Source organism: Borostomias antarcticus (genome assembly GCF_949987555.1).
Source record: "Borostomias antarcticus genome assembly, chromosome: 25".
NCBI classification, from domain to species: Eukaryota; Metazoa; Chordata; class Actinopteri; order Stomiiformes; family Stomiidae; genus Borostomias; species Borostomias antarcticus.
In genome coordinates this window covers 11,559,232-11,586,830 of record NC_140258.1, presented here as the reverse complement: position 1 = coordinate 11,586,830, position 27,599 = coordinate 11,559,232, and the positions used below count along the sequence as shown (strand labels likewise).

At 49.9% G+C, this 27,599-nt stretch overlaps 1 protein-coding gene across 3 annotated transcripts; it reads left to right on the top strand.

Moving 5' to 3' along the window:
- Nucleotides 1-206: 206 nt before the first annotated feature.
- foxn2a (forkhead box N2a) lies at nt 207-27,289 on the top strand. 3 transcript variants are annotated; one of them, XR_014631019.1, is made up of 7 exons: nt 207-283; nt 14,770-15,350; nt 19,298-19,422; nt 20,235-20,284; nt 21,657-21,725; nt 23,237-25,158; nt 25,287-27,289. XR_014631019.1 is itself a non-coding variant. In XM_084458512.1 (6 exons), exons 2-6 carry the CDS (start codon nt 14,784-14,786, stop codon nt 23,680-23,682), a joined length of 1,257 nt encoding a protein of 418 aa, XP_084314638.1. In that variant the 5' UTR covers nt 207-283; nt 14,770-14,783; the 3' UTR covers nt 23,683-27,289. The 3 variants fall into 3 exon arrangements, 2 of the variants coding, with proteins under 2 accessions (XP_084314638.1, XP_084314639.1); XM_084458512.1 differs by having other exon boundaries at nt 23,237-27,289; XM_084458513.1 differs by lacking the exon at nt 207-283 and adding an exon at nt 796-903 and having other exon boundaries at nt 23,237-27,289.
- Nucleotides 27,290-27,599: the final 310 nt, after the last annotated feature.

Below are 27,599 nucleotides of genomic sequence, written 5' to 3'. Positions count from 1 at the left end.
AGCATGGCGTGCGTGCGTGCGCGCTCTGCTCGCTGTGCGTCTGCGCTGCGGCAGTTGCCAGGGGAGATGGGAAAGGGAGGGGTTATGATTGGCTGAAGTGGGTTTGTTGCCTTGGCAACGGCGAGGGGTTTGGTAGCGTTGCCGCGCGGCGTGATCTGCGCGCGCGGCGTGGACGGAGGAAGCAGCTGCGCATCTGATCTCTGACACTGCGAGACACACTCACTGAACAGACTGTACACGGGATCCCTGGCGCACGGGTTTTAAAGGCACTGCGTGTATGAATGTAAGTACTTTATAACGTGTCTTTGTTCGGTAGCTTGTTTAGTGTGCTGTATCTGTGAATGCTTTGGTTTATTATTCTGAATAGGAGAAGTAGGCTATGTGGCAGCCAGTGAGTGATAAAGCAGCATGCCAGATCACGGCGGATAGCGTGTACTTCCCCTCTTTCCCCGTTCTCTCACACTTATTCGGTTGAGTGTCCTTGTACGTTTAAAGTACCACCTACAGCACGTACAAGTTTTCAATTCTAAAGTCTCGTTATTGATTTATGCCCGTCACATAGCACAGCACTTATTTTCGCGTCGTCCATGTGGCTGGTTAGCTCCTGGCTAGCTGTTTTTGGTTAGCAAAGTTATTTTGTAGCCGACCGACCGTTTAGAACTACACGCTCTGTGTGATGCGGCGCGTTACATTATGCAACAATGTAACAATGTAACCATGTAGCCGTTCTGGCGGATATGTTACTGACGGGCTCACTTTCTAATCAGTGTTCTAATTGGTCAGAACATCGAACGGCTGGCGTGTGCGCGTGGGAATGTAGACGCTGCGTTCTAGAACGGTTCTGCTGCTCGCGCGACCAATGGTTCTAGAATAGTTGAACACTCCAATCTGAGAAGCTCGGCTGTAATTATGATGTTTTTTTTATGTTTTACATTTGAAATCGATATATTTTCCAACTGGCCATGGGAACTTTTTAAACTTGTCATATGTAGGTCGATTTGGGTTCGAATACAGAATGTAGGGTCTTGCTGGCGAGGTCGTTAAAACAAATAGACCCTACTGTTCAGGGATATCAAACGGTCGTCGACACGAGTCGTTGACGCTGGGGGTGATTTGCATCTGAGCAGAAAATGTAGGGCAACTTTTCGAGAACGACAGAGTAGGAAGGGGAGGGGTGTAATCTGGTAGTTTGTGCGTTTTTCATCCATCGAACATGGCAACGCATTTCACCTTTGAAATATGAACGTTTTAAAGGTTTCCTGACCCGATCCGGGTGTTTTATTGACCTCCCAGGGAACCTTCGCCCTGACTCACTGGCCTGGGTGACATTGGCCCGTGGTAGAGGCAGGAGACGGGAAGTGAAAGGTTGCAGCCAGCGTTTATTCTCATCCGCTTACCACCTCTGAAGTCACGAGTTTGCTACACATAGAGATTCAATCATATATTTGGATAGACGGCCAAGCGAATTCTCACTGCGTTTTACAATATACACACGTGCAAGTAGGCGATTCCACTGGTCCTAAAACAAAAACATTTAGAGTGAACACGGGATCATTTTCTCACAATTTCAGACAAGGGATCCAGCTTGACATTATGCTCACCATCAGGATAGGAGTAATAGTGTGATCTGAGAGTAGTAATAGTGTAATCTGAGGGTGTAGTAATGTTGTGATCTGAGAGTAGTAATGGTGTAATCTGAGGGTGTAGTAATGTTGTGATCTGAGAGTAGTAATAGTGTAATCTGAGGGTGTAGTAATGTTGTGATCTGAGAGTAGTAATAATGTAATCTGAGGGGGTAGTAACGGTGTGATCTGAGGGTGTAGTAATGGTGTGATCTGAGGGTGTAGTAACTGAGGGTTTAGAAACAATATGATCTTAGGATGTAGTAGCGGTGTGATCTGAAGGTGTAATAACTGACCTGAGTACAATATGATATGAGGGTGTAGTAACCGTGTGATCTGAGGGTGTAGTAACTGTGACCTGAGGGTGTAATAACAGTACTGTCTGAGGGTGTAGTAACAGTGTGATCTGAAGGTGTAGTAACGGTGTGATATGAGGGTGTAGTAATGGTGTGGTAACCTGAGGTGTAGTAGCAGTGTGCTCTGCTCTGTCTGATTGATGTTGTTTGCTGACAAATGGATAAATGGAAAACAAAAGAGCAGCAGATAAAAGAAGAGACAGAAGTGATCAACCTGTCGCAGTTTTACTGCCAGGAATTCATGGCCACTGTGTGTGTGTGTGTGTGCGCGTGTGTGAGAGAGACACGTGTGTTTGTACCATCTGCTGTATTTGTGTCTGTATCATATGCTTGTGTGTACAGACCTGGCATCAGGAGGGCAGGCTAAGTATTTTAGCTTCTTTAAATAGATGTGCTCCTTTACTGGGGAACTATAAATAACCCGAGTTATGTTGCTACCACCGGTGTGAGATGGCGGGGACAGGCCAGGGCCGGGTCATGGGCTACTGGGGCTGGGGGGCGGGCAGAGTGAGCTCACCCCCCCTCCTGCTCTGCATAATCATGTTATTTAGATCAGCTGTGGGAGAGACTAAACTGTGTTTTGATTTGTAGTCTACAGTATTTTCAAGGAGGGAGTCTGGCAAAGAGGAACAGCAGATAGGCAGCAGCAGAGGTGGCAGGGGTGAAGGGTGAAGGGTCTGATCCTAGCCTAAGGGAACCTGACTCTAACCCTAGGGAACCTCTTCCAGAGTACTCTTGGCTGTGTAGCGGTCATGGTGGTCTGAGTAGGGGACCTCCTCCAGAGTATGAATGGCTGTAGACTGGTCCACCAGAGCCGGCTGTACACGTGTGGAGAACTGTGAAATAGTAATCCTAGTGTAGTCTAGAAAGTGGCATAGGTGACAGGTTATTATGCTGTCACAAGCTTGTGTTCAGTTCTAGGCCCTTTCCAAGAAGTTAGCATATAGATTGCAGGGTTCAAGGCTAAAATCATTCAGTTACTTGACAACTTGTCTCTCAGGCTTTATGTCAAGCAAGGCAAGTTTGCTAAAGTAGTAGCCTATTATGATTATGAACGCCATGTAAAGTTTATGTATGTATGTATGTATGTATGTATGTATGTATGTATGTATGTATGTATGTATGTATGTATGTATGTATGTATGTATGTATGTATTTAATTGCTTGGGTATACCCAGCAAAGCCCCAAGTCCCTTAGAATGGACTCTGACCCAGGGTGAAGGGAATTGTGTGTATGTGTGCGTGTGCATGTCATATACTGCTGTGTGTACGGTGTGGTTGGGGATTAAAGGATGTTGTGAAAGGTGACCTGCGAGCCAGTTAGTCTGCCAGTAGTAGAATGTTACCTCCTCGTAAACTATAAGGTGAGGTGCTGCTCTCAACACCCTGCTGGGCCAATTAGCACCTCAGGTGGGAAAGGAGGAAGGTGTCTTCTGGCCCAGCGGATTATCGGAATGTGGAGTGAGAACCTTGTCCTCTACAGTGCTCTTGAGAGTGCTTGGAGTGAGTTTTTTTGGGGGAGAAAAGTTCCTTGAGAGTGATAGAGTGAGTGAGAAGACCAGCCTAACTTCTGCTGTTGACCTCCTGACTTGTGGAGCCTCATGACTCTTGTCAGGTGCTATCCTGGACATACTCGGGTCCAAATGGCTTTACTGAACACTAGGCTTGTGACGGTTGTGGGTGTTACCTGTGTTTATTGGTGTTCAGGCACACCGTGTATTCATTACTTTAACACCACCCACCGTTGTTTTCTGCCCCCACCGTTGTTTTACCTACTGAGTGAATTTTCGCATAAACTCTCACTCATCAAACTTAAGTGCAACTTAAACGTAAACAATCTGCCCCTCCGCTCAAGTGTCGGATCTGCCCCTCCGCTCAAGTGTCTGATCTGCCCCTCCGCTCAAGTGTCTGATCTGCCCCTCCGCTCAAGTGTCTGATCTGCCCCTCCGCTCAAGTGTCTGATCTGCCCCTCCGCTCAAGTGTCTGATCTGCCCCGCCATGTGCTTACGCAGCACAGAGCGGAGACTAGGGGAATCAGGTTTCAGTTCACGTGAAGAGAGTAGGGATAGCTTCTCGGGGCTAGCTAGCTTAGCTAACTTTCAGCTGACCTAGCCACCTGTTGGCTGTTCAGCTAACCTAACCTAGTGGTTGTTCACATTTGCTAGCTGGCTAGCTTATTCTATCAGCCTATTCTCTCGCTTATACTAACAAGAGTTCCGTTCATAACAACACAGATTTGTGGAGGCAATTTGGAGTTGTATGCCTCCACAGCTTGCCAGCAAATGCGCGATCAGAGTAAGGTAATGAATAAGATGAACGTTAAACTCGGCCCTGTGCTTCTTTATAATCAGAAACGTAATTTGTATATTGTCATGTAGTTTTTCAACATACTAGGAACTTGTTTTGGGCATCGTGCATATATTCCTAGTAGGCTATGTTGAAAAACAGAATGGCAATAAAGACATTCTGATTATAAGAAGCACAGGACCGAGTGTAACGTTTATATCTTACCGTACTCTGATCGCGCATTTGCAGGCATGCCGTGAAGGCATACAACATCAAGGAGGATAACTTGGGTAAATAAACATTAAAAAGATTTATTTACAACACATGGAAACATATTGCTAGAAAAAATTACATTTCCTGCAGAACATTTCTGTGAATGCTGAACAGCTGAAAAGAAATCGCAAAAGCATTGCTGAAAATAACCTAAATGGGCAACGTGAATGAACGCAACGCCATTTAGTCCACAACCTGACTAATGTTAGCTTAAATAGTTACTAGCATCAGAAGACGGACTAAATTGTGGTTACATTACTTATGTAGCTAGCTACAGAAAATTTCTGCTAGCCGTAATGCAAATTTTCTCTATGTTAAACTCAATTGACTTATGCTAAAAATGTTAGCAATTTAAAAGTCCACTATTTTGGGCTTTTGGGGTCTTTTAGGAGGGGCAGGCCGCCCTTCCAAGGCAATGGTAGGGGAAACACTGATGTTGCAGTTTGGTCCAATGATCGTAGGGTCGGCGGTTCGAATCCCCGCTCCTCCTGTCCACATACCGAAGTGTCCTTGGACAGGACACTAAACCCCAAATTGCTCCCAATGAGCAGGCTTGCGCCTTGCATGGCAGCTGCTGTCATTGGTGTGTGTGTGTGTGAATAGGTGAATTAGAGGCCTTCATTGTAAAGCGTTTTGGATAAAAGTTTTGATAAGTGCAGTCCATTTTACCATTTATCTCCTAACTGAGGCAATATGATATGAAGGAAGTAGAATTATAAAGAAACCATTTCCTGTCTTACGTATTTTTGTCTTAGTGATTATTAGATTATTAGATGGGGATATCTCTCCTGCTCATCTCGTGCCCTCCATGGTGGGTATGGGGAAGGCTCTCCTCTCCTCTCCTGTCTGATATGATCTGGCCTTTGTCTGGAGGTGACTGCCTTTAATGACTGCAGCTGCACACATTTTTTACCCTCCCCCTCCCCTGTCACCCCCCCCCCTGCCTTTTTCCCTGTTTTCCGACCAGTAGGTGGGGCATCCCCAGGAGCCTGTCAGGCCTCAGTTGTCTTGGTTACGTGACATCAGAGTGCAGTAATCAAATATAGGCGGCGGCTGTGAATTTGAGTTGCAAATGTGAACCCCTCTTTCTCTCTCCCCTTGGCCTCCAATGCCACACCTAGTCTGTCTAAACAGGGAGTGGGAGTGGGAGTGGGCTTGTTGTGGAGCCACCTTCTCTGAGCTGGGGCAGTAGGACGTGGAGGGTGGTGTGCTGACAGGTCTTTGAGAGCCTACTCTCTTTGTGGCACGGGTAACATCCGTGTACTTTTCATCTTTCAGTGGCCAGTCTGAGTCCCTCAGACACACTAGCCCCCCCCAGATCCCCCCTCCTCCCCTGACTGTTCCTCTCCCCCACCCTCTCTTCACCCCCCCCCCCCCCCCCCCCGGCTGCTCCTCTCTCCGCCCCTCCCATGCAGGGGGCAGGGGAAACCTCCAGACGCGTCCCACTAGGCCATGCCCCAGTGAAAGTGATGCTAATGTGACGGTTGGCCTGATAGGGAGATGGAGAGAGGGACTGTGTCTGTGTGTGAGGGAGAGGGAGAGAGAGACTATGTCTGTGTGTGAGGGAGAGGGAGAGCGCCTGGCCTGTGCGCTGGGTGTCACCAACACAATGGGTCTTTGTGCAGGTCACTCCTGGCTGAATAAACAGGCCTGTTTAATAGAGAAGGCAGTGGGACAACTTGTATGTGCGTGCGTGTGTATGTGTGTGTGTGCGTGTGTGTGTGTGTGTGCGCTGGGTGCATGCGTGACATATAGTGTGGGAGAAGGAGGGCTTGGTCTCTGCAGTGCAGGGAGACAGTCAGTCCTCTAGGGTGGCGCTGTGTCAACTGTCTGCCATGTCTAAACACACGTCTATAGATGACGATGCACGGTCAAACCAGACTAGTTCTCATTGGTCACAGAGCTGCTGTCGGTCACAGGAGAACGCTGCCACGTAACCTAGAGTGCTGGCTGGCCAGCTGACTCCGGCTGACTGGCTGGCTGGCTGGCTGACTAGTTGGCTTGACTCACTGTGGTGCGTTTACATGACAAATATATTTCAGTCTGGTTGATTTCAATCTGGTTGAAGAGTTCAGATTGAGCGTATACATGGGATTACAAAGTAAACTGGTTTGGATGTTGGCATGCGCCAACGAAACGAATGTTTCGAACGCGCACGCAGCCGCGAGCGATTGCGTTACGATGGTTACAAACAGCTGATTACGGAACTGTCGAGCGTGCCTTGATTAGTCAAGTCTTGAGCATGCGCAAAATGAACGCAGAACGCAACATCAATCCGTTTCAAGGTAGTATACATGACGGACCAAACGGTTTCGAAAAGGTTTAAACTACCTCCTTGAAAGCGATTGGAATTTCAATCGGGTTGGGGCATTTCAGTCGGATTGAGGTGTTTATATGACATATTTTCAATCGGTTTGGTCTTCCAAACCGACTTGAAACCGATTCAAACTGTCCATGTAAACGCACCTACTGTGGCTGGCTGATTGACTGACTGGCTTGACTCGCTGGCTGGCTGCTGAGTGTTTACACACTCAACTCTAACCACCTGATCTCAGAGATAAACTATCGGTGTTGGCTGACGGGGGCCTGGACTTTGGAAGGCCTTCAACCTCTCTGAGGGGAGGTCCTAGCCAGGGAGGACGTTGAGTAGAGGTTGTTGATCACATCGAGACGTGTTCAAAGACCAGCTGAAACATTCACACATGTATATGTTCAAAGACCAGCTGAAATATTTACATGATAAAATGGATGTTTTTCGAGCAGACCAGAGCTATTTTGTACTTCTCTCAGCCTTTGGCCCAGTGACGTCTATTCTCTTTTAGAATAGAATAGAAATCTTATTGCCGTGTGTTAACATGTATGAGTACAGGTACATTGGAATTCTTGTAGTCACTTGTCCTTACAGTATCTTATCAGTGCTAATCAGTTCCACATTCCAGTCCTAGGTACTCAGCTAGAAAAAAAAAGAAGTCAATTTACTATACTATCCCTTGTCTAGAAGTCTAGCAGTATCATCCTCATCTACGTATCCCATCCAATGACTGTCTGTGTCCATGATGCAGGCAGTCCAATTTAATAATGTTCAAGTGTACAGTTGTGCATAGTGTTCAATCTCTGTGTTTGTGTGCAACTCTCTTGGCTTATGGGTGAGCCTCGCTCAGAAACACATACTGCGTGTGGCTTTGGTTGTTTTGCTGCGGCAACAACCTGACACTGACTCTTTCCTATCAGGCTGTGTGTTTTGTAGGGGGCAGGACTTCGCACAAGGAACTCCCATAACCCCAATTTATCTCGCCTCCCCCTCTCCTCACAGGCCCAGTAAGCTGCGTGTGTGTGTGTGCGCATGTGCGTGTGCGCGCGTGAGCAGTATTTGCCTCTGAAAGAGAACTTCCTCCTCAGACTGGAGGTGTTTCCTGTTGGTTCAGTTCTGTGTTGAGCCTGAGCGAGGCTGCGTTGTGAAACGCCGCCAGAGCAACAACAACCGCTCCTTTGTACCCAGGCGAACGCAGGGCCAAATGTAGCGTGTTTGTGTGAGCTGGCCTGGTCGTCGTCCTCACCTCTAGCCCAGATCACATCCATATCTCTGTCATGAAGGAGAGGTTTAACAGTTACCACTGCAGTCAGCAGGGAGAGAGGGAACACATCTATGACCAGTAAGGACTTTTTTTCTTTTTTTTTTTTTACTGTTGCGTAAGGTTGTAAAATTCCGGAATATTCAAAGTTGGAAACTTTCCATGGGGAATTAACAGGAATTAATGGGGATTAACGGGAATAAACTGGAAATTTGGGGGTTATTAATACCAACTTTATTTACCTTGTCATATGTAGACATAAATGTAAACAATTTGTTTTGTCATAAGCAGACATGCAGGCAAACGTGTCCAATACAATTTTTAAAAATGACTTTTTTACTTAATCTATATGTGAGTTGAACTACTCTACATCCCTGCTGTAGTGTGAAGGATAGGAATGACTTGTATCTGTGCAAGTGATCGTAGTCCGGTGCTGCTGCCCACCAGGGACCAATGGTCTCGCCAGATCCGAGTATGGCCGGATCCTAGAGGGAGGGGCCTATTGGGCCGACGCTCCCCGAGGGGGGTTAGTTTAATCTCGGCTGGTGTTGGAATTACGGTTGCGAGCTGAGAGAGTCGAGGAGTGGTCTCTCCCCTCCGCATCGCCAACCAGACAGGTCTCACAGGAAGTCCTCAACGGTTAGTAGGGGGTAATTGGACACTACTGTAGGTCAGGCCAGGGTGAATTTGATACCAAATTGGGTGAAAATGGGATAAAATCCAAAAATTATTTTTGAAAATAAAATTAAAAGGTCTCTGTTTGTGTTCTTTTGCACAAGAAAGGGGTCAACATTTCCAAAATTCCCGAGCTTAACGTCCCACGCTTAATTTCTGTTAAGTATCCAGAAATATCCAGGACATTTTCCACACCTTTGCAACCCTACTGTTGTGACGATTGTTTGTCAGTCATGGTCGGTTTGTCGTCTTTCCACTCTCTCAGTCAAACTCAAACACACACGCTCGCACTGAGCGTACACTAACGCTGACCTCGCAAAGCAGTCGGGACGTCATTAATCCTCCTCCGCCCCTAAAGGAACAGCCAGCCGAGAACCAGTCAGACCAGTAGAGTAACGGCACCAACGTGTCTGAGCGTAGCTTCCCTCTCTCCGCTGATATTATTACTGGAGAGCAGGATACCAGGTAGTGAAGTCAACCCTGCTGTTAGCAGGTAAGAGAGGGGTTTAACTGTAACTGGACCTGCTGGGAGTCAGTATGATAATGGACCGCTCCGTGACACACCTGACTATCAGTTACAGCTGTGACTGAGGGCGTGGCCGTTCTGAGTCAGCCTGGAGTCTCGCCGTGATGAGCAGGAGGGGAGAGCGTGAGTGAGAGAGAGAGGGAGGAAGAGGGATAGAGAGTGGGCGAGAGAGAGGGGGTGAGAAAGAGAAATAAAGTATGGGTATATCTGAATGATTCCCCCCAGATGGTACTGGTGGTTCAAATTTGAAGTCTTGTCTCATGGACCTCGGCTCTGGGATTCTTAAAATGAAAATGAGGCCTGTCTATGTTGCAATGTAGTGTACTGATTATTTTGTTATTTTCATTCTTTAAAAGTCACCAGAATGCAGGAAACCAAGTGTCACCCTACATTTAGGGCAAGTATGGCTACAGTATATGTCTTCCTCAGCATAGTAGATGTAGATGTATCTAAAGTAGCCAACCACACGCCTGTGCTGCTATCTCTGTGAGGCTGTTGTTGTTCTGCTGTGGGGCCACGGTCTCTGTCTGACAGACGAGAGGAGAATGGAGGCAGACTGCTGCTTCAGCAGCTCCAGTCTGTATTGATCTCCCTACATTAGTCTCTCTCTCTCTCTCTCTCTCTCTCTCTCTCTCACACACACACACACACACACACGTACACACACACACACTTACACACACACGTACACACACACACACACACACACACACACACACACACACACACACACACACACACAGAGGCACACATAGAGATACACACACACACACACACACACACACACACACACAAGACTACGGTTGTCTCCCTCACAAGCCCTGCTGCCGTGGCAACAGAGGGCTGATCAGGAGATTGCTCTACTAGCTCTAGCCCAGCTAGCCCCAGTCAACAGGCTAACTAGCCCTGCTATCCCCAGTCAACAGGCTAACTAGCCCTGCTAGCCTCTGACATCAAGCTAACCAGCTAGCCCCAGTCAACAGGCTAACTAGCCCTGCTAGCCCCAGTCAACAGGCTAACTAGCCCTGCTAGCCTCTGACATCAAGCTAACCAGCTAGCCCCAGTCAACAGGCTAACTAGCCCTGCTAGCCTCTGACATCAAGCTAACCAGCTAGCCCCAGTCAACAGGCTAACTAGGCCTGCTAGCCTCTGACATCAAGCTAACCAGCTAGCCCCAGTCAACAGGCTAACTAGCCCTGCTAGCCTCTGACATCAAGCTAACCAGCTAGCCCCAGTCAACAGGCTAACTAGCCCTGCTAGCCTCTGACATCAAGCTAACCAGCTAGCCCCAGTCAACAGGCTAACTAGCCCTGCTAGCCCCAGTCAACAGGCTAACTAGGCCTGCTAGCCTCGGACATCAAGCTAACCAGCTAGCCCCAGTCAACAGGCTAACTAGCCCTGCTAGCCCCAGTCAACAGGCTAACTAGCCCTGCTAGCCCCAGTCAACAGGCTAACTAGCCCTGCTAGCCCCAGTCAACAGGCTAACTAGGCCTGCTAGCCTCGGACATCAAGCTAACCAGCTCGCCCCAGTCACCAGGCTAACTAGCTAGCCTTGCTAGCCCCAGTCAGACTAGCTCATTAGCTCCCTCTCTCCTCCACAGTCACAGACGAGAGGCCCATTACCAGCACCTCCCCAGCTGCCGCCCGCTTTGATGCCTCTAGATAAGAGCGGCGAATCGTCGATAATGATGATAAACATAACAACGATGATAATTGACTGTCCGTAATCACATTTTAAAGCACTTCCTGAGCGCAGATGGAGGTTAGGTTGTTTTGGTCTCCTCACCTCTGTTCATATTCAAATATGCTGGCAGGGGGGGGGGGGGATGTTACGATAACCGGTATAATGATAAACCGTGATTAAATTTGATTACATTTATCGTGATAATTTTATAATTAAAACTGTGCTTAGCAACAGTCTCAAAGACGTATTATTTTGATGTTAATGCAAAAAAAGTGCATAGTGCTGCTAATTTTATTTGTGGTTTTCAATATAAAACTTGGTGAAATGGTGTGTATCGGTAGTTGTAGAAAATTTTCAGCACATTTTACAATACCGCGATAATACTGATAACTGATAATTTTGGTCACTATAAAGGTGATATGACATTTTCACACGGTTACATCTCTAGAAAGAGCGAGAGGCAGGGGTCACCTGGGTGAGCGGTGCTAATGGAGGTTAATCGCTGTCCTGTTTTGCTGCCCGAGAACCTCACCCAGCATACCTGATCATGGGTTACAGAGAGAGAGAGAGAGAGAGAGAGAGAGAGGTGGAGGGGGTGAAGGCATTCACAGAGTATACTTTCTGTTTCATCTTTAAACATTTCTTCGCCACACCTGTTTGTCAAACTCTCCGCCACGCCTCTGTGACCCATATGGCTGACGGATGTGGAGGCATGAGAAGGTGTGGAGTTGCTGGAACGGAGACAATGGACTCAGGTTGTGGCATCACTATTTGTGTAGATATGAATGGTTCCTGTGTTTCTCCTCCTTCATACAGGGTGTGTGTGTGTGTGTGTGAGAGGCAGTCCTCCCCTTCCCTGACATGTCTGGTTGCTCTACTTTACTGGGAGTTATGATTCATCCTCCATGAACGTGACTTATTTATTAATTTACTGTTTCCATGGCTTTACCTCCTCCCAGTCTCCCTCTTCCCAGCACGCATGCGTACACACACGCACGCACGCACGCACGCACGCACACACACACACACACACACACACACACACACACACAAACATCATTGTGAAGCTTAATGCACATCTTTGCCCTCGTTTCCCTCCCTCCCCAGCTCTCTCTCTCTCTCTCTCTCTCCCCCCCTCTCTCTCTCTCTCTCTCTCTCTCTCTCTCTCTCTCTCTCTCTCTCTCTCTCTCTCTCCCCCTCTCTCCTTTCCCCCACCTCACAGACTCTCAGGCCAGAGATTGACCCAGTTCCTTTGAACAACAGCAGTGAAAAGATGTCTCCCTGTCTGACTCCCACCCCACCCCTCTGCTCCTCCGCCTCGGTCTAACTCTCCTCTGCTCCTCTGCTCCTCCACCCCTCCATCCCTCCACCCCTCCATCCCTCCATCCCTCCACCCCTCCATCCCTCAGCCCCTCCACTCCTCCACTCCTCCATCCCTCAGCCCCACCACCCCTCCATCCTTCAGCCCCTCCACCCCTCAGCCCCTCCACTCCTCCATCCCTCCACCCCTCCATCCCTCCACCCCTCCATCCCTCAGCCCCTCCAACCCTCCATCCCTCCACCCCTCCATCCCTCAGCCCCTCCATCCCTCAGCCCCTCCACCCCTCCATCCCTCCATCTCTCCATCCCTCAGCCCCACCACCCCTCCATCCCTCAGCCCCTCCACTCCTCCATCCCTCCACTCCTCCTCCACCCCTCCATCCCTCCACCCCTCCACCCCTCCACTCCTCCTCCACCCAGTATCTCTCGGACCCCTCCCTTCGCCCAGCCCCAGCAGACCACCATCCCTGGCGACTCCCTAGCCTAGCCTGGGTGTCCAGCTGCCACACACACACACACACACACACGCACACACGCACAGTTCAGTACAGTAGCCAGTCCCTGCAGGGGTAGACAGGGCTGGATGCTGATTGGTCGTTAGTGTCAGCGCTAGCCAGCCGGGATGGATTACTTTGTCTCTCATGCACTCTCTGTTTGGAGCATCTCTGTCCTAATTGAAGTGACAGTCTGGTTGTCATGGTGACGCGTGGCGTAGACTAAAGTGTGAGCAGTGGGGAGATTTGGATTTGGCGTTGCCGCTCCTGCCCTCAGTGACCAACAAGCCGCAGCAGAAGAACTGCTTCTGGAACGTTCTCTCAGCTGAAGCCACGGGACCGGACTGATCGTTTAGCCGGGCAATGCTGGGCCTACGAAGACCGGCGTTCTGGAGGGTTCTACTTCCTTCTCCTGGTTCTTCTATGTTCTGATATTGTTGTACAGTTCACAGTGTTTCCCCAAGGATTTTTTTCGGGGGTGGGGGGTGGTACTGCTACTAGTGTTGTCACGGGGTGGGAGTGTCACGTATACATGGTGTTAACAGAGTCATCATAGAGGCGTCAGGCGTTTATCGGCGCATTTCTACTACACTGAGCTGAAATGAAACCAGTACATAACTACAAAAAATAGAAACGTATACTAGAAAAAATAACATTTCCTGGACAAAATGTGTGCGAATGCTAAACAACTGAAAAGAAATTGCAAAAGCATTGCTGAAAATGCATAGCCGTGGAGAACCACGGAGAAAAATGGAACTAACCCATTTAGTCCACAACACAGATTCAAGATGTTAGCCTACAATGTACTGTAGGCTATGCGCTACATACAGTACGTAGCTACTGACATCAGAAGACATGGACTAAACTGTGGTTGCATTACTTATGTAGCTACCTACAGCAAGAGAAAATATTTTCATTTCATCTCAATCCAGTCAGAAAATGTCAGCTAGCCTCAATGCTAATTCACAAGTTAAACATTGACTTATGTTGATCTAGAATTATTTTGTGGCTTTTTAGGTCTTTCAGGAGGGGCAGCCCGCCCCTCGAAGGCTATGGTAGCGGAAACACTGGTTCAAACCCCCTCCAGCTCTGCCTCGTCATCTTCTGAGGAGAAAGCACTACTCCTGATGACCGTGTAGTGGTGGTTTCATGCTCATTTTTGGCTAATGAGCAGCTGTTTGGTCTGAGATGAGGGGGGCGTGGAGGAGAGTGGCCTGGACTCGTCTCAGGCCCTTCAGAGGTGCTCCTCAATGGCCCTCAGCCTGGAGAGGAGAGGAGAGAGCCTCTTCATCCTCTCCCAGCCTGTTGGAGAGGGATAGAGTGAGAGAGCGAGAGAGAGAGAGAGAGGGAGAACGTCAGCCGGGGGGGTGGGGGGGCAGAGCAGAAGGGGACAGCCAGGCAGGACTGCAGGGGGCGCGGGGGTGGAGCCCCCCCCCCTCAGGGGGACACCTTACAAAAACAAGTTGAATGCCTGGAAAAGCAAATGATTCCAGGGTGTCACATCCACTTACTTCACGCTGCCAGCTGTGTTTGGAAAAGCAGCAGCTCACCAACAACCCAGCCGATGAGAGGGCAATGGAATCCTTACCATGACGGAATATTTTGTGTCTCTTAACTGTAAATGGTAAATGGACAGCACTTATATAGCGCTTTTCCACCTTAGCGGCACTCAAAGCGCTTTACAATGGCCTCTCATTCACCCATTCACACACACACTCACACACCAATGGAGGCAGCTGCCATGCAAGGTGCTAACCTGCTCATTGGGAGCAATTTGGGGTTGGGTGTCTTGCTCAAGGACACTTCGACATGTGGACAGTCGGAGCTGGGATTCGAACCGCTGACCCTTCGATCACTGAATGACCCGCTCTACCAACTGAGCTACAGCCTCCCCTAACTGTAGACCCTCTAAACCTGTCTTCTGTCTCTCCCTCCCTCCCTCCCTCCTCCTCTCTCTCCAGACCTCCCTGGTTTAATGGGTCCAATCATCGGGATGTCGCCGGATAAGAAAGCGGAAACTCCTGGTCTGCAGGAGGAGCGCGCGGGGCTGAGGGGCGCGTGCGGGGCGGGGACCCTCCCCGAGGCCGAGTGCGCCGCCAGCCCGCTGGCCACCAGCGTGGACCGGCCGGGGGGCCCCGAGGACGAGGAGCTCACCAACCTCAACTGGCTCCACGAGAACCTGCTCCAGAACTTCACCCTGGGGGGCCCCGAGGCGCAGCCCAGCGCCAGCCCGCTCTTCGACATCGAGGGGGACCCGGCGGCCCCCCAGGGCCCTTCCTCCTCCTCCTCCTCCTCTTCGTCGCGAGGCAGAGGAGGAGAGAGGGACTCGTTGAAGTCCAAGCCCCCGTTCTCCTTCTCCCTGCTCATCTACATGGCCATCGAGCAGTCCCCCAGCAAGTCCCTGCCGGTCAAAGACATCTACGGATGGATCCTCGAGCACTTCCCCTACTTCTCTAGCGCCCCCACCGGCTGGAAGAACTCGGTGCGCCACAACCTGTCCCTCAACAAGTGCTTCCGCAAGGTGGAGAGGAGCCTGGGCAAGGTGAGTTACAGTCATGTTGGACTGTGTCCTGCTACGTTCATCTTGACATCACTGTCCAGCCTCCATACTCTCCGGCTTCATTTAGGCACATAAAGGCTACAGGAACTATTATAATCCATCATTGGAAGAGCTCGTTCCCATACCGAGAGTATGTTGGACAAGCGCTTGACATTCAGCCAGTCTGAAGTGTGTTCTAATAGAGTTAAATATAGCCCGCCGGCTCTCGAGGGGTTGTTGATATAGGTACCTGGCCCCATTCAGACTCCTGGCTGCCTGAGCTGGTCATAACAGGACAGATAGAAGGCACCTTCTCTCCGCTCTCCGCTGTGCGCTCTGCAGTGGACACAGACTTGCATGCGCAACCTTGCATCACCCGAGTGAGTGAGCAGTGCAAAGTTTGTGTGTGTGTGTGTGTGTGTGTGTTGCAGCAGAGAGCCGTGGCTCATGTGACAGAGATGGAGGGGGGCCGTGACCCCCCCTCATGTCCCAGTGATAAGGGTGGAATCCAGTCAAGGTCACAGCCCCTCCTCCAGGGGAAGTGCTAGCGCAGCAGGAAGATAGGTGTTATCTCCTGCAACACAGCTACGGCTAGTCTTACGCTACCACACGCCACACTGCAACCGTAGCAGCACAGCCCAGCAGAGAGAGAGAGAGAGAGATGGGGGGGGGGGGGGGAGAGAGAGAGATGGGGGGGGGGGGAGAGAGAGAGATGGGGGGGGGAGGGTGTTAAAGGATACCGAGACAGATGAAGGTTAAAGAAAGAGTAGAATGTTCTTCAGCGTCTCATCAGTGTTCAGGTGTCTTCAATGTTTAGATGTTCTCTAGTGTGTGTGTGTTCCCAGTAGTGTTCAGGTGTTCCCCCAGTGTGTAGGTGTTCCTAATGTTCAGGTGTCTTCAGTGTGTAGGTGTTCCTAATGTTCAGGTGTGTTCAGTGTGTAGGTGTTCAGGTGTGTTCAGTGTGTAGGTGTTCAGGTGTGTTCAGTGTGTAGGTGTTCAGGTGTGTTCAGTGTGTAGGTGTTCAGGTGTGTTCAGTGTGTAGGTGTTCAGGTGTGTTCAGTGTGTAGGTGTTCAGGTGTGTTCAGTGTGTAGGTGTTCAGGTGTGTTCAGTGTGCAGGCGTTCAGGTGTGTTCAGGTGTGTTCAATGTGTTCAATGTGTTCAGGTGTGTTCAGTGTGTTCAGGTGTCTTCAGTGTGCAGGTGTTCAGGTGTGTTCAGTGTGCAGGTGTTCAGTAGTGTTCAGTGTGCAGGTGTTCAGGTGTGTTCAGTGTGCAGGTGTTCAGGTGTGTTCAGTGTGTAGGCGTTCCCAGTGTTCCCAGTGTGCAGGTGTTCAGGTGTCTTCGTGTGTAGGTGTTCAGGTGTGTTCAGTGTGTAGGTGTTCAGGTGTGTTCAGTGTGTAGGTGTTCAGGTGTGTTCAGTGTGCAGGTGTTCAGGTGTGTTCAGTGTGCAGGCGTTCAGGTGTGTTCAGTGTGTAGGCGTTCAGGTGTGTTCAGTGTGTAGGTGTTCAGGTGTGTTCAGTGTGTAGGTGTTCAGGTGTGTTCAGTGTGCAGGTGTTCAGGTGTGTTCAGTGTGTAGGTGTTCAGGTGTGTTCAGTGTGCAGGTGTTCAGGTGTGTTCAGTGTGTAGGCGTTCCCAGTGTGCAGGTGTTCAGGTGTGTTCAGTTTGCAGGTGTTCAGGTGTGTTCAGGTGTGTTCCCAGTGTGCAGGTGTGTTCAGTGTGTAGCGTTCCCAGTGTTCCCAGTGTGCAGGTGTTCAGGTGTGTTCAGGTGTGTAGGCGTTCCCAGTGTGCAGGTGTTCAGGTGTGTTCAGGTGTGTAGGCGTTCCCAGTGTTCCCAGTGTGCAGGTGTTCAGGTGTGTTCAGTGTGTAGCGTTCCCAGTGTTCCCAGTGTGCAGGTGTTCAGGTGTGTTCAGGTGTGTTCAGGTGTGTAGGCGTTCCCAGTGTTCCCAGTGTGCAGGTGTTCAGGTGTGTTCAGTGTGTAGGTGTTCCCAGTGTTCCCAGTGTGCAGGTGTTCAGGTGTGTTCAGTGTTCAGGTGTTCCCAGTCTGCTCAGCTTGTGTATCTGCTTAGAGACCAGCAGCAGTTTCACATGACACTGCCTGGTGGTTGCCGTTGCTATGGTGACATTTCCTCCTTCCTGTGTCTGGGCTGGCTGGTAATCTGAGTCAAGGTTATATTCCTCTCTTTCTCCCTCCCTCCCCTCCCTCCCTCCCCTCCCCGCTCCACTCTCCTTCTCTCCCTCCCCTCCCTCCCTCTCTCCCTCCCCTCCCCTCCCTCCCTCCCCTCTCCTCCCCTCCCTGCTCCACTCTCCCTCCCTCCCCTCCTCTCTCCCTCCCTCCCCTCCCTGCTACACTCTCCCTCCCCTCCACCCTCCCCTCCCCTCCCTGCTCCCCTCCACTCTCTCTCCCTCCCCTCCCTGCTCCACTCTCCCTCCCTCCCCTCCTCCCTCCCCTCCCTGCTCCACTCTCCCTCCCCTCCCCTTCCCTCCCTGCTCCACTCTCCCTCCCTGCTCCACCCCCCCCCCCTCTACCTGCTCCTCTCTCCCTCTCTCCCCTCCTCTCTCCTCCCCTCTGTGCTCCTCTCTTTCTCCCCCCCCCCTGCTCCGCTGTCCCACCTTCCCTCCCCTCCCTGTTCCTATCTTCCTCTCTCTCCTCTTCTTTCTTTTTCTTTCTTTCTTTCTTTCTTTCTTTCTTTCTTTCTTTCTTTCTTTCTTTCTTTCTTTCTTTCTTTCTTTCTTTCTTTCTTTCTTTCTTTCTTTCTTTCTTTCTTTCTTTCTTTCTTTCTTTCTTTCCCTGTCCCTCCCTGCTCCTGTCTTCCTCTCTCTCCTCATTCCCTCCCACCTTGCTGGACTGGGTAGGAGGAACACAGCACCCAGAGATGGATGATAAGAGGCTATTCACACACACTCACACACACACACACACACACACACACACACACACACACACACACACACACACACACACACACACACACTCACTCTTCCTGACGTGGACAGCGCTGTAACTCTCTGTGTGCTGTGTGCAGGTGAATGGTAAAGGCTCTCTGTGTCCTGTGTGCAGGTGAATGGTAAAGGCTCTCTGTGTGCAGGTGAATGGTAAAGGCTCTCTGTGTGCAGGTGAATGGTAAAGGCTCTCTGTGTCCTGTGTGCAGGTGAATGGTAAAGGCTCTCTGTGTCCTGTGTGCAGGTGAATGGTAAAGGCTCTCTGTGTGCAGGTGAATGGTAAAGGCTCTCTGTGTCCTGTGTGCAGGTGAATGGTAAAGGCTCTCTGTGTCCTGTGTGCAGGTGAATGGTAAAGGCTCTCTGTGTCCTGTGTGCAGGTGAATGGTAAAGGCTCTCTGTGTGCAGGTGAATGGTAAAGGCTCTGTGTGTCCTGTGTGCAGGTGAATGGTAAAGGCTCTCTGTGTCCTGTGTGCAGGTGAATGGTAAAGGCTCTCTGTGTGCTGTGTGCAGGTGAATGGTAAAGGCTCTCTGTGTCCTGTGTGCAGGTGAATGGTAAAGGCTCTCTGTGTGCAGGTGAATGGTAAAGGCTCTCTGTGTCCTGTGTGCAGGTGAATGGTAAAGGCTCTCTGTGTGCTGTGTGCAGGTGAATGGTAAAGGCTCTCTGTGTGCAGGTGAATGGTAAAGGCTCTCTGTGTCCTGTGTGCAGGTGAATGGTAAAGGCTCTCTGTGTGCTGTGTGCAGGTGAATGGTAACGGCTCTGTGTCCTGTGTGCAGGTGAATGGTAAAGGCTCTCTGTGTGCTGTGTGCAGGTGAATGGTAAAGGCTCTCTGTGTGCTGTGTGCAGGTGAATGGTAAAGGCTCTCTGTGTCCTGTGTGCAGGTGAATGGTAAAGGCTCTCTGTGTCCTGTGTGCAGGTGAATGGTAAAGGCTCTCTGTGTCCTGTGTGCAGGTGAATGGTAAAGGCTCTCTGTGTGCAGGTGAATGGTAAAGGCTCTCTGTGTCCCGTGTGCAGGTGAATGGTAAAGGCTCTCTGTGGTGCGTGGACCCCGAGTACCGGCCCAACCTGATCCAGGCCCTGAAGAAGCAGCACTTCCCTGCGGCTCACGCCTTCTGCACGCCTCCCGCCTCCCCACCCAGGTGAGGACACACCCATGCTTTCCCCCAGCCTCAGCCCCCAGCCTCTACTCCCAACCCCCAGCCTCAACTCCCAACCCCCAGCCTCAACTCCCAACCCCCAGCCTCCACCCCAGCTTCAACCCCCAGCCTCAACTCCCAACCCCCAGCCTCAACTCCCAACCCCCAGCCTCAACCCCCAGCCTCAACTCCCAACCCCCAGCCTCAGCCCCTAGCCTCAACCCCCAGCCTCAACCCCTAGCCATCCTGGTATTGAAAGCACACGTTCCAATATAGTTCGGTTGAACTGTGAGACAAAATGCAAATTTAGATTTCTTGGAAGACTTAAGCAAAGCCTATCAGATGTAGTCTGGCGTCTCCAGCATGATCTCGCAAGTTCACATTCTATTTCACCCCACAGATCAGTCTGGATATCCAACCATTCTAACCGAATCCACTTGAAACAAGATTGTTTCGTGCCAGTTTATCTAATATGGGGCGTTATCTAATATGGGGCGGGTTTAATAAGATGACGGAACAGAGGAGCGTTGTAGAGGCATGTTCGCTGATTGGTTGTAGGTCTATCCAATTACGTCCAGAGGCATTTTGATCTCCATCCGTTGCTAACGCCCCTTGGGAATTGGAAAGCAAATGTTTCCAGACCCTTTGCACGCTGGCTATGTCAGATCATGCATTTTCTACCACATTTCAATGTACTGTTGTACTTAAACTTCTCTGACTGTCTGCTCCACCTTTCTCTTTCTTTCTGTTCTTCCTTCCCCTCCTCCTCCCTCCCCTCCTCCTCCCTGCTCCTCTCCTCCCTCTGTTCTTCACAGTGCCTCCTCACCTCCTCGTCATCTCTTCCTGCAAGGCTGCTCCCTCAAAGGTGAGTCCTCTACTCTTCACCTCTCTCTCTCTCTCTCTCTCTCTCTCTCTCTCTCTCACACACACACACACACACACACACACACATTCTCACTCTTTATAGTGCGACACCAGAGAAAACTCACCCACACACACACACACACTGGTCTTGAGATTGTGCCGAATATGAATAAATATTCAACCTGATCCAGTTTTAGCTCTTGCCTGTGACTTGGATGCTGCTACTGTACATTTCATGCATCATGAGCGAGCACCACATCCAGCATCACTACACCTCCATCCTCCAGTCATTTAGTCATGGTTGGGTTAGGTGTCAGCGCTCAGGTGCGTGCCGTATGGCCACACACACCTCTTCTTTGCATCTCCGTCTCCCACCCACCCTACGTAACCTTGACAACAGGGTCCCCTGGTGATGATGCAGGAGTGTAGCAGAGCACTGACTCTGTCTCTTGGCCTCTCCGCTTATACCCTTTTCCCACCAAAAATAGCAGGCATATGTAGGTTTGTTTGTTTTTTACGCGGGTAAACCTTCTAAAAAATAAGCGATTGACTCCTTTGCTATTGCCCGTAGGGGCGTATGCCATTCAGTTTTTTTTTTTTTTTCTGGTGCGTCACGTTCAATGTCACAAACGCAGCTGAAAAGGGACAAAAAATTAGCTTGGTCTGCCTGGGTGTCATATTTCCGCTGTGATTGGGTGAAAAAAAACTAGAAAGCAGCATGGAGGCCAGTGAAAATGTAAAGGTTACATCTGGCACGATCCAAGAACAAAATCACCGTCGCATGTTGCTCCTGGCTGTTTATGCGCCAGCGTGCGGACGCCAACGTCAACACGCGTCATAGCATTGCGCCGGAAATTAAAACGTTTATCCGGATGTCGTGTTTCCACCACGGCCGATCGGAACTGGAGCTGATACATACCCATGACTACTGCAGTCATTTGTCCCGGGAATGAATGCCAATTGTAACCTTTCCCACTAAAGACAAAAGCCAGATGTTAGTGGGTGCAGGTTGTTAGTGGGTGTTTTGTCTGGTGGGAAAGGGCTTCAGTCTCTTAGTCTCTCCACTCTAGATGGTTGAATTATTCAGGGCCCCTGTAGTGACGTGTAATGAGGTACAACCTCAGTTTGTTGCCTGTAGGTCTGAGAAGAGACTGGTAGGAGCAAGACTTCAGCTCAGACTAGCTGTCTCCCTGACCCCTCGTCAGTCTGGGGTAGAGAGAGGGTACCTGGGGGGGTTTATCCAGGACCTGCCTGTCCCTTCTCCTCCTCCTCCTCCTCCTCCTCCTCCTCCCGGCCCCGAGGCCCCAGGAGTACCCCGCCCGGCCGTCTCAGGACCGCCCAGTGACCAGCATGCCTGTTCTCTCCTCTTCCAGAGTCTGACATTGACGCGGCCACCGCCATGATGCTCTTAAACTCCGCCCCCGGGCACCATGATGACCCATGTAAGAGACGCCACGCCCCACACCAAGCCACGCCTCCTCTCTCTTCTCTCTCCATCACCTTTTCACTCCTTTTGTCAGTCATCTTTTCATTCTTTCATCTCCTTCATGGCTTTATCCGTTGTCTGCCAACCTCCTGCAAAGTGAATGCTCTGTTTTACAAACTCTGTCTCTCAAAAGAGCTAGGCTACATGTCATAATTCAGTTAATCCCTGTAAATCCAAAACAAATAAGGCAGGTGAAATCGACCGGGTTCTGGAAGTGAATACGGGTCAATACTGCACATCTCCCTATGGATGGTGTGACTGGCGTTGATATTGCACACTGAAGGCTGAGCAGCCGCTGTTTATAACATGAACTCTGCAGAAAGGTTGTTTACAGTAAAGTAGTAACTCTGTTTCAGATGGCTTTACAACACTTTACAACCATCTTGAATGTTTTACTGTGTGTCCCTTCTCTCGCTTATTAACCTTGTGCATTTGCAAATACTTAGAACACATACACATACCAAGAATGGACTAATCTACTTTTTTTGTGATGATTTTGATGACTTTGATGACCTGTGTTTGTGTAGTAGCTTAGGTATAAATGTATATGAATTTAGGAATTTCTATCTGTTTTTCGACAGCCATTGCTACGAAAGAGAACATGTTCTCAGTCAATCTGCCGTGTCAAATAAAGATTAAATAAACACAAATCAGAAAGTATGCAAATACTACATGGAGCACCTTTATTAAAATGCTCAGCTTTCTCTGTTTGGGTAGCTAAAGTGTTCTGAGCATCAGCTCACAGCAGAGCTGGAGAGACGGGCATGGATATTAACATGATGCTGTTGACCTGAATGGTCCCATGCAACTAGTGCTCCCCACACAGCCCTTAATGGGCTTGATTAAGCCAGACACTTGTGTGTCTGCTGTCATGACTGCTTCTGATGCCTGGCTGCTGTTATCAGCACAACATGCTCCCCAGAACAGAGCTTATTTGATTTAACAGACTCTGCTCTTCGCTCTATCACATAAGCAACTCCCACTGCTACCATTATTACTGCTACTGCTATTATGATCAGTGCTAATACTGCTATCATGATCAGTGCTATTACTGCTACTGCTATCATGATCAGTGTTAATACTGCTATTATGATCAGTGCTATTAATGCTACTGCTATTATGATCAGTGCTATTACTGCTACTGCTATTATGATCAGTGCTATTACTGCTACTGCTATTATGATCGGTGCTATTACTGCTACTGCTATTATGATCAGTGCTAATACTGCTACTGCTATTATGATCAGTGCTACTGTATTACTGCTACTGCTATTATGATCAGTGCTACTGTATTACTGCTACTGCTATTATGATCAGTGCTACTGTATTACTGCTACTGCTGCTACCGCTCTGATGCAGTTTCCTGCTGCTTCTTAGTGTCGGGGACAACTCTCTACCTTCCATACTGTACATGTCTGTCCGCCTCTCTCCTTCTCTCACTCCTCTCTCTGTCTCTCTGTCTCCCAGGTGATTCTGACAGTCCCCTGGACCTGTCCAGACCCGACCTGGTCCTGGTGAGCAGCGACCCCAAACAGGACCACAACTACAGTAGCATGGCCCTGCAGCGCTACTCCTCCCGGTCGTCCTCTTCCTCCTCCTCTTCCTCCTCCCTCTCCTCCCTGGACGAAGGAGGCTGCCGCCCCGACGCCCAGACGCGGCGCGCCGGCAGCGAGGGTTTCCATAGCGACGAGGACTCCGACCTATGGGAGGAGAGGGGTCGCCCCGCCCCTCCGCGCCGCGCCTCCTCCTCCACCAAGCGCCCGGCGGGGAAGCGGGCGAGGCGCGAGACGCGGCCGGAGCTGGACGAGGAGCTGAAGGAGGCGGCCGGGTCGCTGCTGCACCTGGCCGGCGTCCGCAACGCCACCCAGGGGGTCAAACGCACCGCCAAGAGCAAAAAACTGAACCGGAAATGAGGTCTTCTCCGCCTCAGGCCCCCGACCTTTGACCCCTCATAGTGTGTCCTGGTGTGCCTCCTCCTCCTTTTCTGATCGCCGATCGGCCACTTGGAGCCTTTTTTTTTTTTTTTTCGTTTGGGGATTTCCCTGTTCAACACAACATGGCAATAGTATCGTTCACACAGGAGAACAAAGCCATATAAAGACTGGAGTAACTGAGGGAATCAGCCGGGTGAGACGGGGCTGTCTGAGCTGAGGAGGACCGTCGGTACCAGTACCAATCCAGAACCAGCGCCGGGCTCTCCCCGGGCGGCAGGTCAGCGCTATTAAAGGATTTCTCTCCTTGAAAATCGAAAAAAGACAAGTTGGGGATAAGCCGGAGGTTTTCTAAGTCGCTGAGTTGCATGCTTCCTCCTCTTCCACGTGTGCGTATTTATTAAGAGAATGAACGCATGTTTGTACCGGACAGACTTCTGCTCCTGCTGTAGTCACCTCTTCCTCCTCCTTGGTGAAGAAAAAAAACATGCCACTGTTTTAAAAGGTAGCCTCGGTTTAGAAGTATCATCGAGAGATGCAATAATGAATCCATTACCTTAACTGCTCGTTTTAATTTTGATTTAATGTTGGTGTTTTTCTGGGTTGACACTGCTGTTTAGACCATAGTGTAAGAGAATGAATGATGTAGTATTATGTTCTGGTTATCAGGGTCCTTCACCTGGTGACCCTCCTAACAGACCTGAGCCCTGGCTCTGGTCAGGACCGGCGAACGGGGAGGTTGTGTGTCGGTCGCTGCCGAGGCCAGGATGCCCAGCAGGAGGTCCTGGGAGGCCGTCCAGCCCCCAGTACAGGACCACTGCTCCCTGCCTTTACAAACCACTGCTCTCCCCTCACCCCTTACCCCACCTACTGTCTGGATAACTCTCTCTACGCTCAGCCTGTGTTTCTGTCTCTACTCTGCCTGTGTCTCTACTCAGCCTGTCTCTGTCTCTACTCTCAGCCTGTGTCTCTACTCTCAGCCTGTGTGTCTGTCTCTACTCTCAGCCTGTGTCTCTGTCTCTACTCTCAACCTGTGTTTCTGTCTCTACTCTCAGCCTGTGTCTCTGTCTCTACTCTCAGCCTGTGTCTCTGTCTCTACTCTCAGCCTGTGTCTCTGTCTCTACTCTCAACCTGTGTTTCTGTCTCTACTCTCAGCCTGTGTCTCTGTCTCTACTCTCAGCCTGTGTCTCTGTCTCTACTCTCAGCCTGTGTCTCTGTCTCTACTCTCAGCCTGTGTCGCTGTCTCTACTCAGCCTGTCTCTGTCTCTACTCTCAACCTGTGTCTCTACTCTCAACCTGTGTCGCTGTCTCTACTCAGCCTGTGTCTCTGTCTCTACTCTTAGTCTGTGTTTCAGTGAGACAGCACATTAATGTAGAGCGTGAGCACTGACACAGCAGTCATGACAGGATCAGGATGTCATACAGTATGTTCTCCCTGAGACTCACGAGTCTCTATAGGTGAGGAGGCAAGTCTCTCTCCTGCCTCTGAGGTGAGGAGGCAAGTCTCTCTCCTGCCCCTGAGGTGAGGAGGCAAGTCTCTCTCCTGCCCCTGAGGTGAGGAGGCAAGTCTCTCTCCTGCCCCTGAGGTGAGGAGGCAAGTCTCTCTCCTGCCCCCGCCTCCCTCTACGGGAGTCCCTGCCCGATACTGAGGCAGGAGGGGGCAGTTAGCTGGACCCTCTCTTCATACAGGGCTTCAGATCATGCGTTCACATCTACTTCATGTTCGTACGGACAAATGGAGTTGGGGAAACGGGATCTATCCTCGTGACATCTGAGTGATCCTGTGACGGTGTGCTGAGAGTGGCCCGGCGTGTAGAGCTCCTCTCGTAGTCTCCTGGTGGCAGACTGAGGTTCCCTTGCTTGTTTGGGAACCAGAGGCCTCGTTTCTGTCTGGCGTCAGATCCAGGAAGCACAGGGAGGAGCCTGTGCCGATCCAGGAAGTGAACCCTCTCTTCTGAAGCACAGTGCGTTTGTTGTCAGTTGATTGCAGCACAGTGAGGGGAAGTTGAGGAAATTGCTACAAACTTGTGAGAAAAAAAGGCCCCAGTGCTCGTACTGGCTCGGTGCGTGCCAGACACAGGCCTAACAAGCCACAGGTCTGTCCCATTGTCTTAGTCACTGCATGACTGTGGTCATATTCACCATTGATCTGAAAAGAGCTACATTGAACTAGGTCACATCCGCCGTGCCACAAAGACCAACTAGTATAATTCGCATGACAGTTGCCAAACCTGTCTCGTGCCACTGATGTGAAGGTCCTGGTCATGTGTTCCCAGAGCATCTCTGTGACTGCGAACAACATCGGCCCGTGTTAACAACCCCCCCCCCCCCCCTCCCCCGAACAGGAAGTGGAGGAGGACCCACCTCTGACCTCATGTGTCATGTGACTTCAGTTTTATTTCTGTCGCTCTGGAATGGAAGTTGTGTTCCTGGTTTAGAAGTGGGCCGCAACCCCCCCCACAAGACGATGAGGGGAATACATACACTGATCTTACCTTGCTGTGAACAGAAAGAACAAATTATTGTTGTTCAGTAATCATCGACTTATTTATATTTAATTTATGAGACTATTGAATGCATCCTCTATCAAAAGTAATTGTTGTTTGAACGGCCTGGCTACCTGCTAGGAACACCGATTCCCTCTGTAAATCACCTGGGCGAGATCTCATCTCGTTTTCCTCAGTATATTTTACTGCCATACACTTGTTTCTCTCACTGTTCTATAGTGATAAAACGTGCGAGTGGGAGAGTGTTTTGCCGATGTGTATATTGTCTTTAGAGCAGGTTCTTTCCATTTAACCACGACTGCCAAGTTTCCTGATGTTTTAGTTTTGTCGTTAGACTGCATAGACTATTGATTAACATGATCATGAAATCATTTTATGCCAACAGCATTGATGAGCAGTGAGAGCCAATGTAGAGGCGGTTGAGACGAGCAGACATTCCCCATCGAGAATCTCTCTGGAGGGTTGATCCAGCCACCCTCTCAACCTTTATCTGAACTGTGTGGTGTATGTTTAGGTATGACAGCTAAGTAACCACAGCGTAGATGCTAGTAGAACCGCCCCTGTACCCGCCTGGGGATCAGCCACCATAGAGAAGGTCTAACGTTACTGTCACGGCCAGCTCAGTTTCCTGGTGTCGCTGTGACGGATTCAGACGTCCTGGCCGCCATCGGGATGAGGTGAACCTGTGGATGATCTTCCTGGTTCAGAGTTGACCTGGGGCCAAGACCTCTCCTGACCCTGGTGACCCTGGTGACCCCGGTCCCAGCAGGCCTGTCTTGGTGCTCACACACAGTAACCTCCGCCAGACTCAGACCTGCTAAGCATCCATCGCTTCATTGTTTGAAAACTATTATTGAAGATTAATTATGCGATTTTCAAAAACCTGTTTCTGCAATTATTATGGTTATAATATAATGAACATTTTGTTGCATTTGACTAACTAAAGCTGCCAACCCAATATGTGTTTGTGTCAGCTGTCTGCCATGGCTGTCTGGCAGACACAACTTTGGTTTTTGTATGCTAACCTTTGTTGATAAAATGTTTATAAAGTTTATTTTCGCCAAAGATATGCAATTGCATTATATATGGTATTACAAAATAAAAAAATGTTCTTGTTTTATCATTGCTGTTTCAGGGTTATTTGTCCTTCAGAAAAAAAGGATTTGACACATTTGGAACTATGCCTGTGTGACTGCAATTGTGCATCATAAGTCTATATACTGTACGTTTCACACACACACACACACACACACACACACCTGCCACATCAGTAGGCTAAATGATCCCAGAAAGCCCTTTATAAGGAGAGGTATCTGCTGGTTGCTCTGTTAATAAACTCTTGATCAACATTGCCACCTGCTGTGTGAAGGGTACATGCTGCCTGGAAGCAGA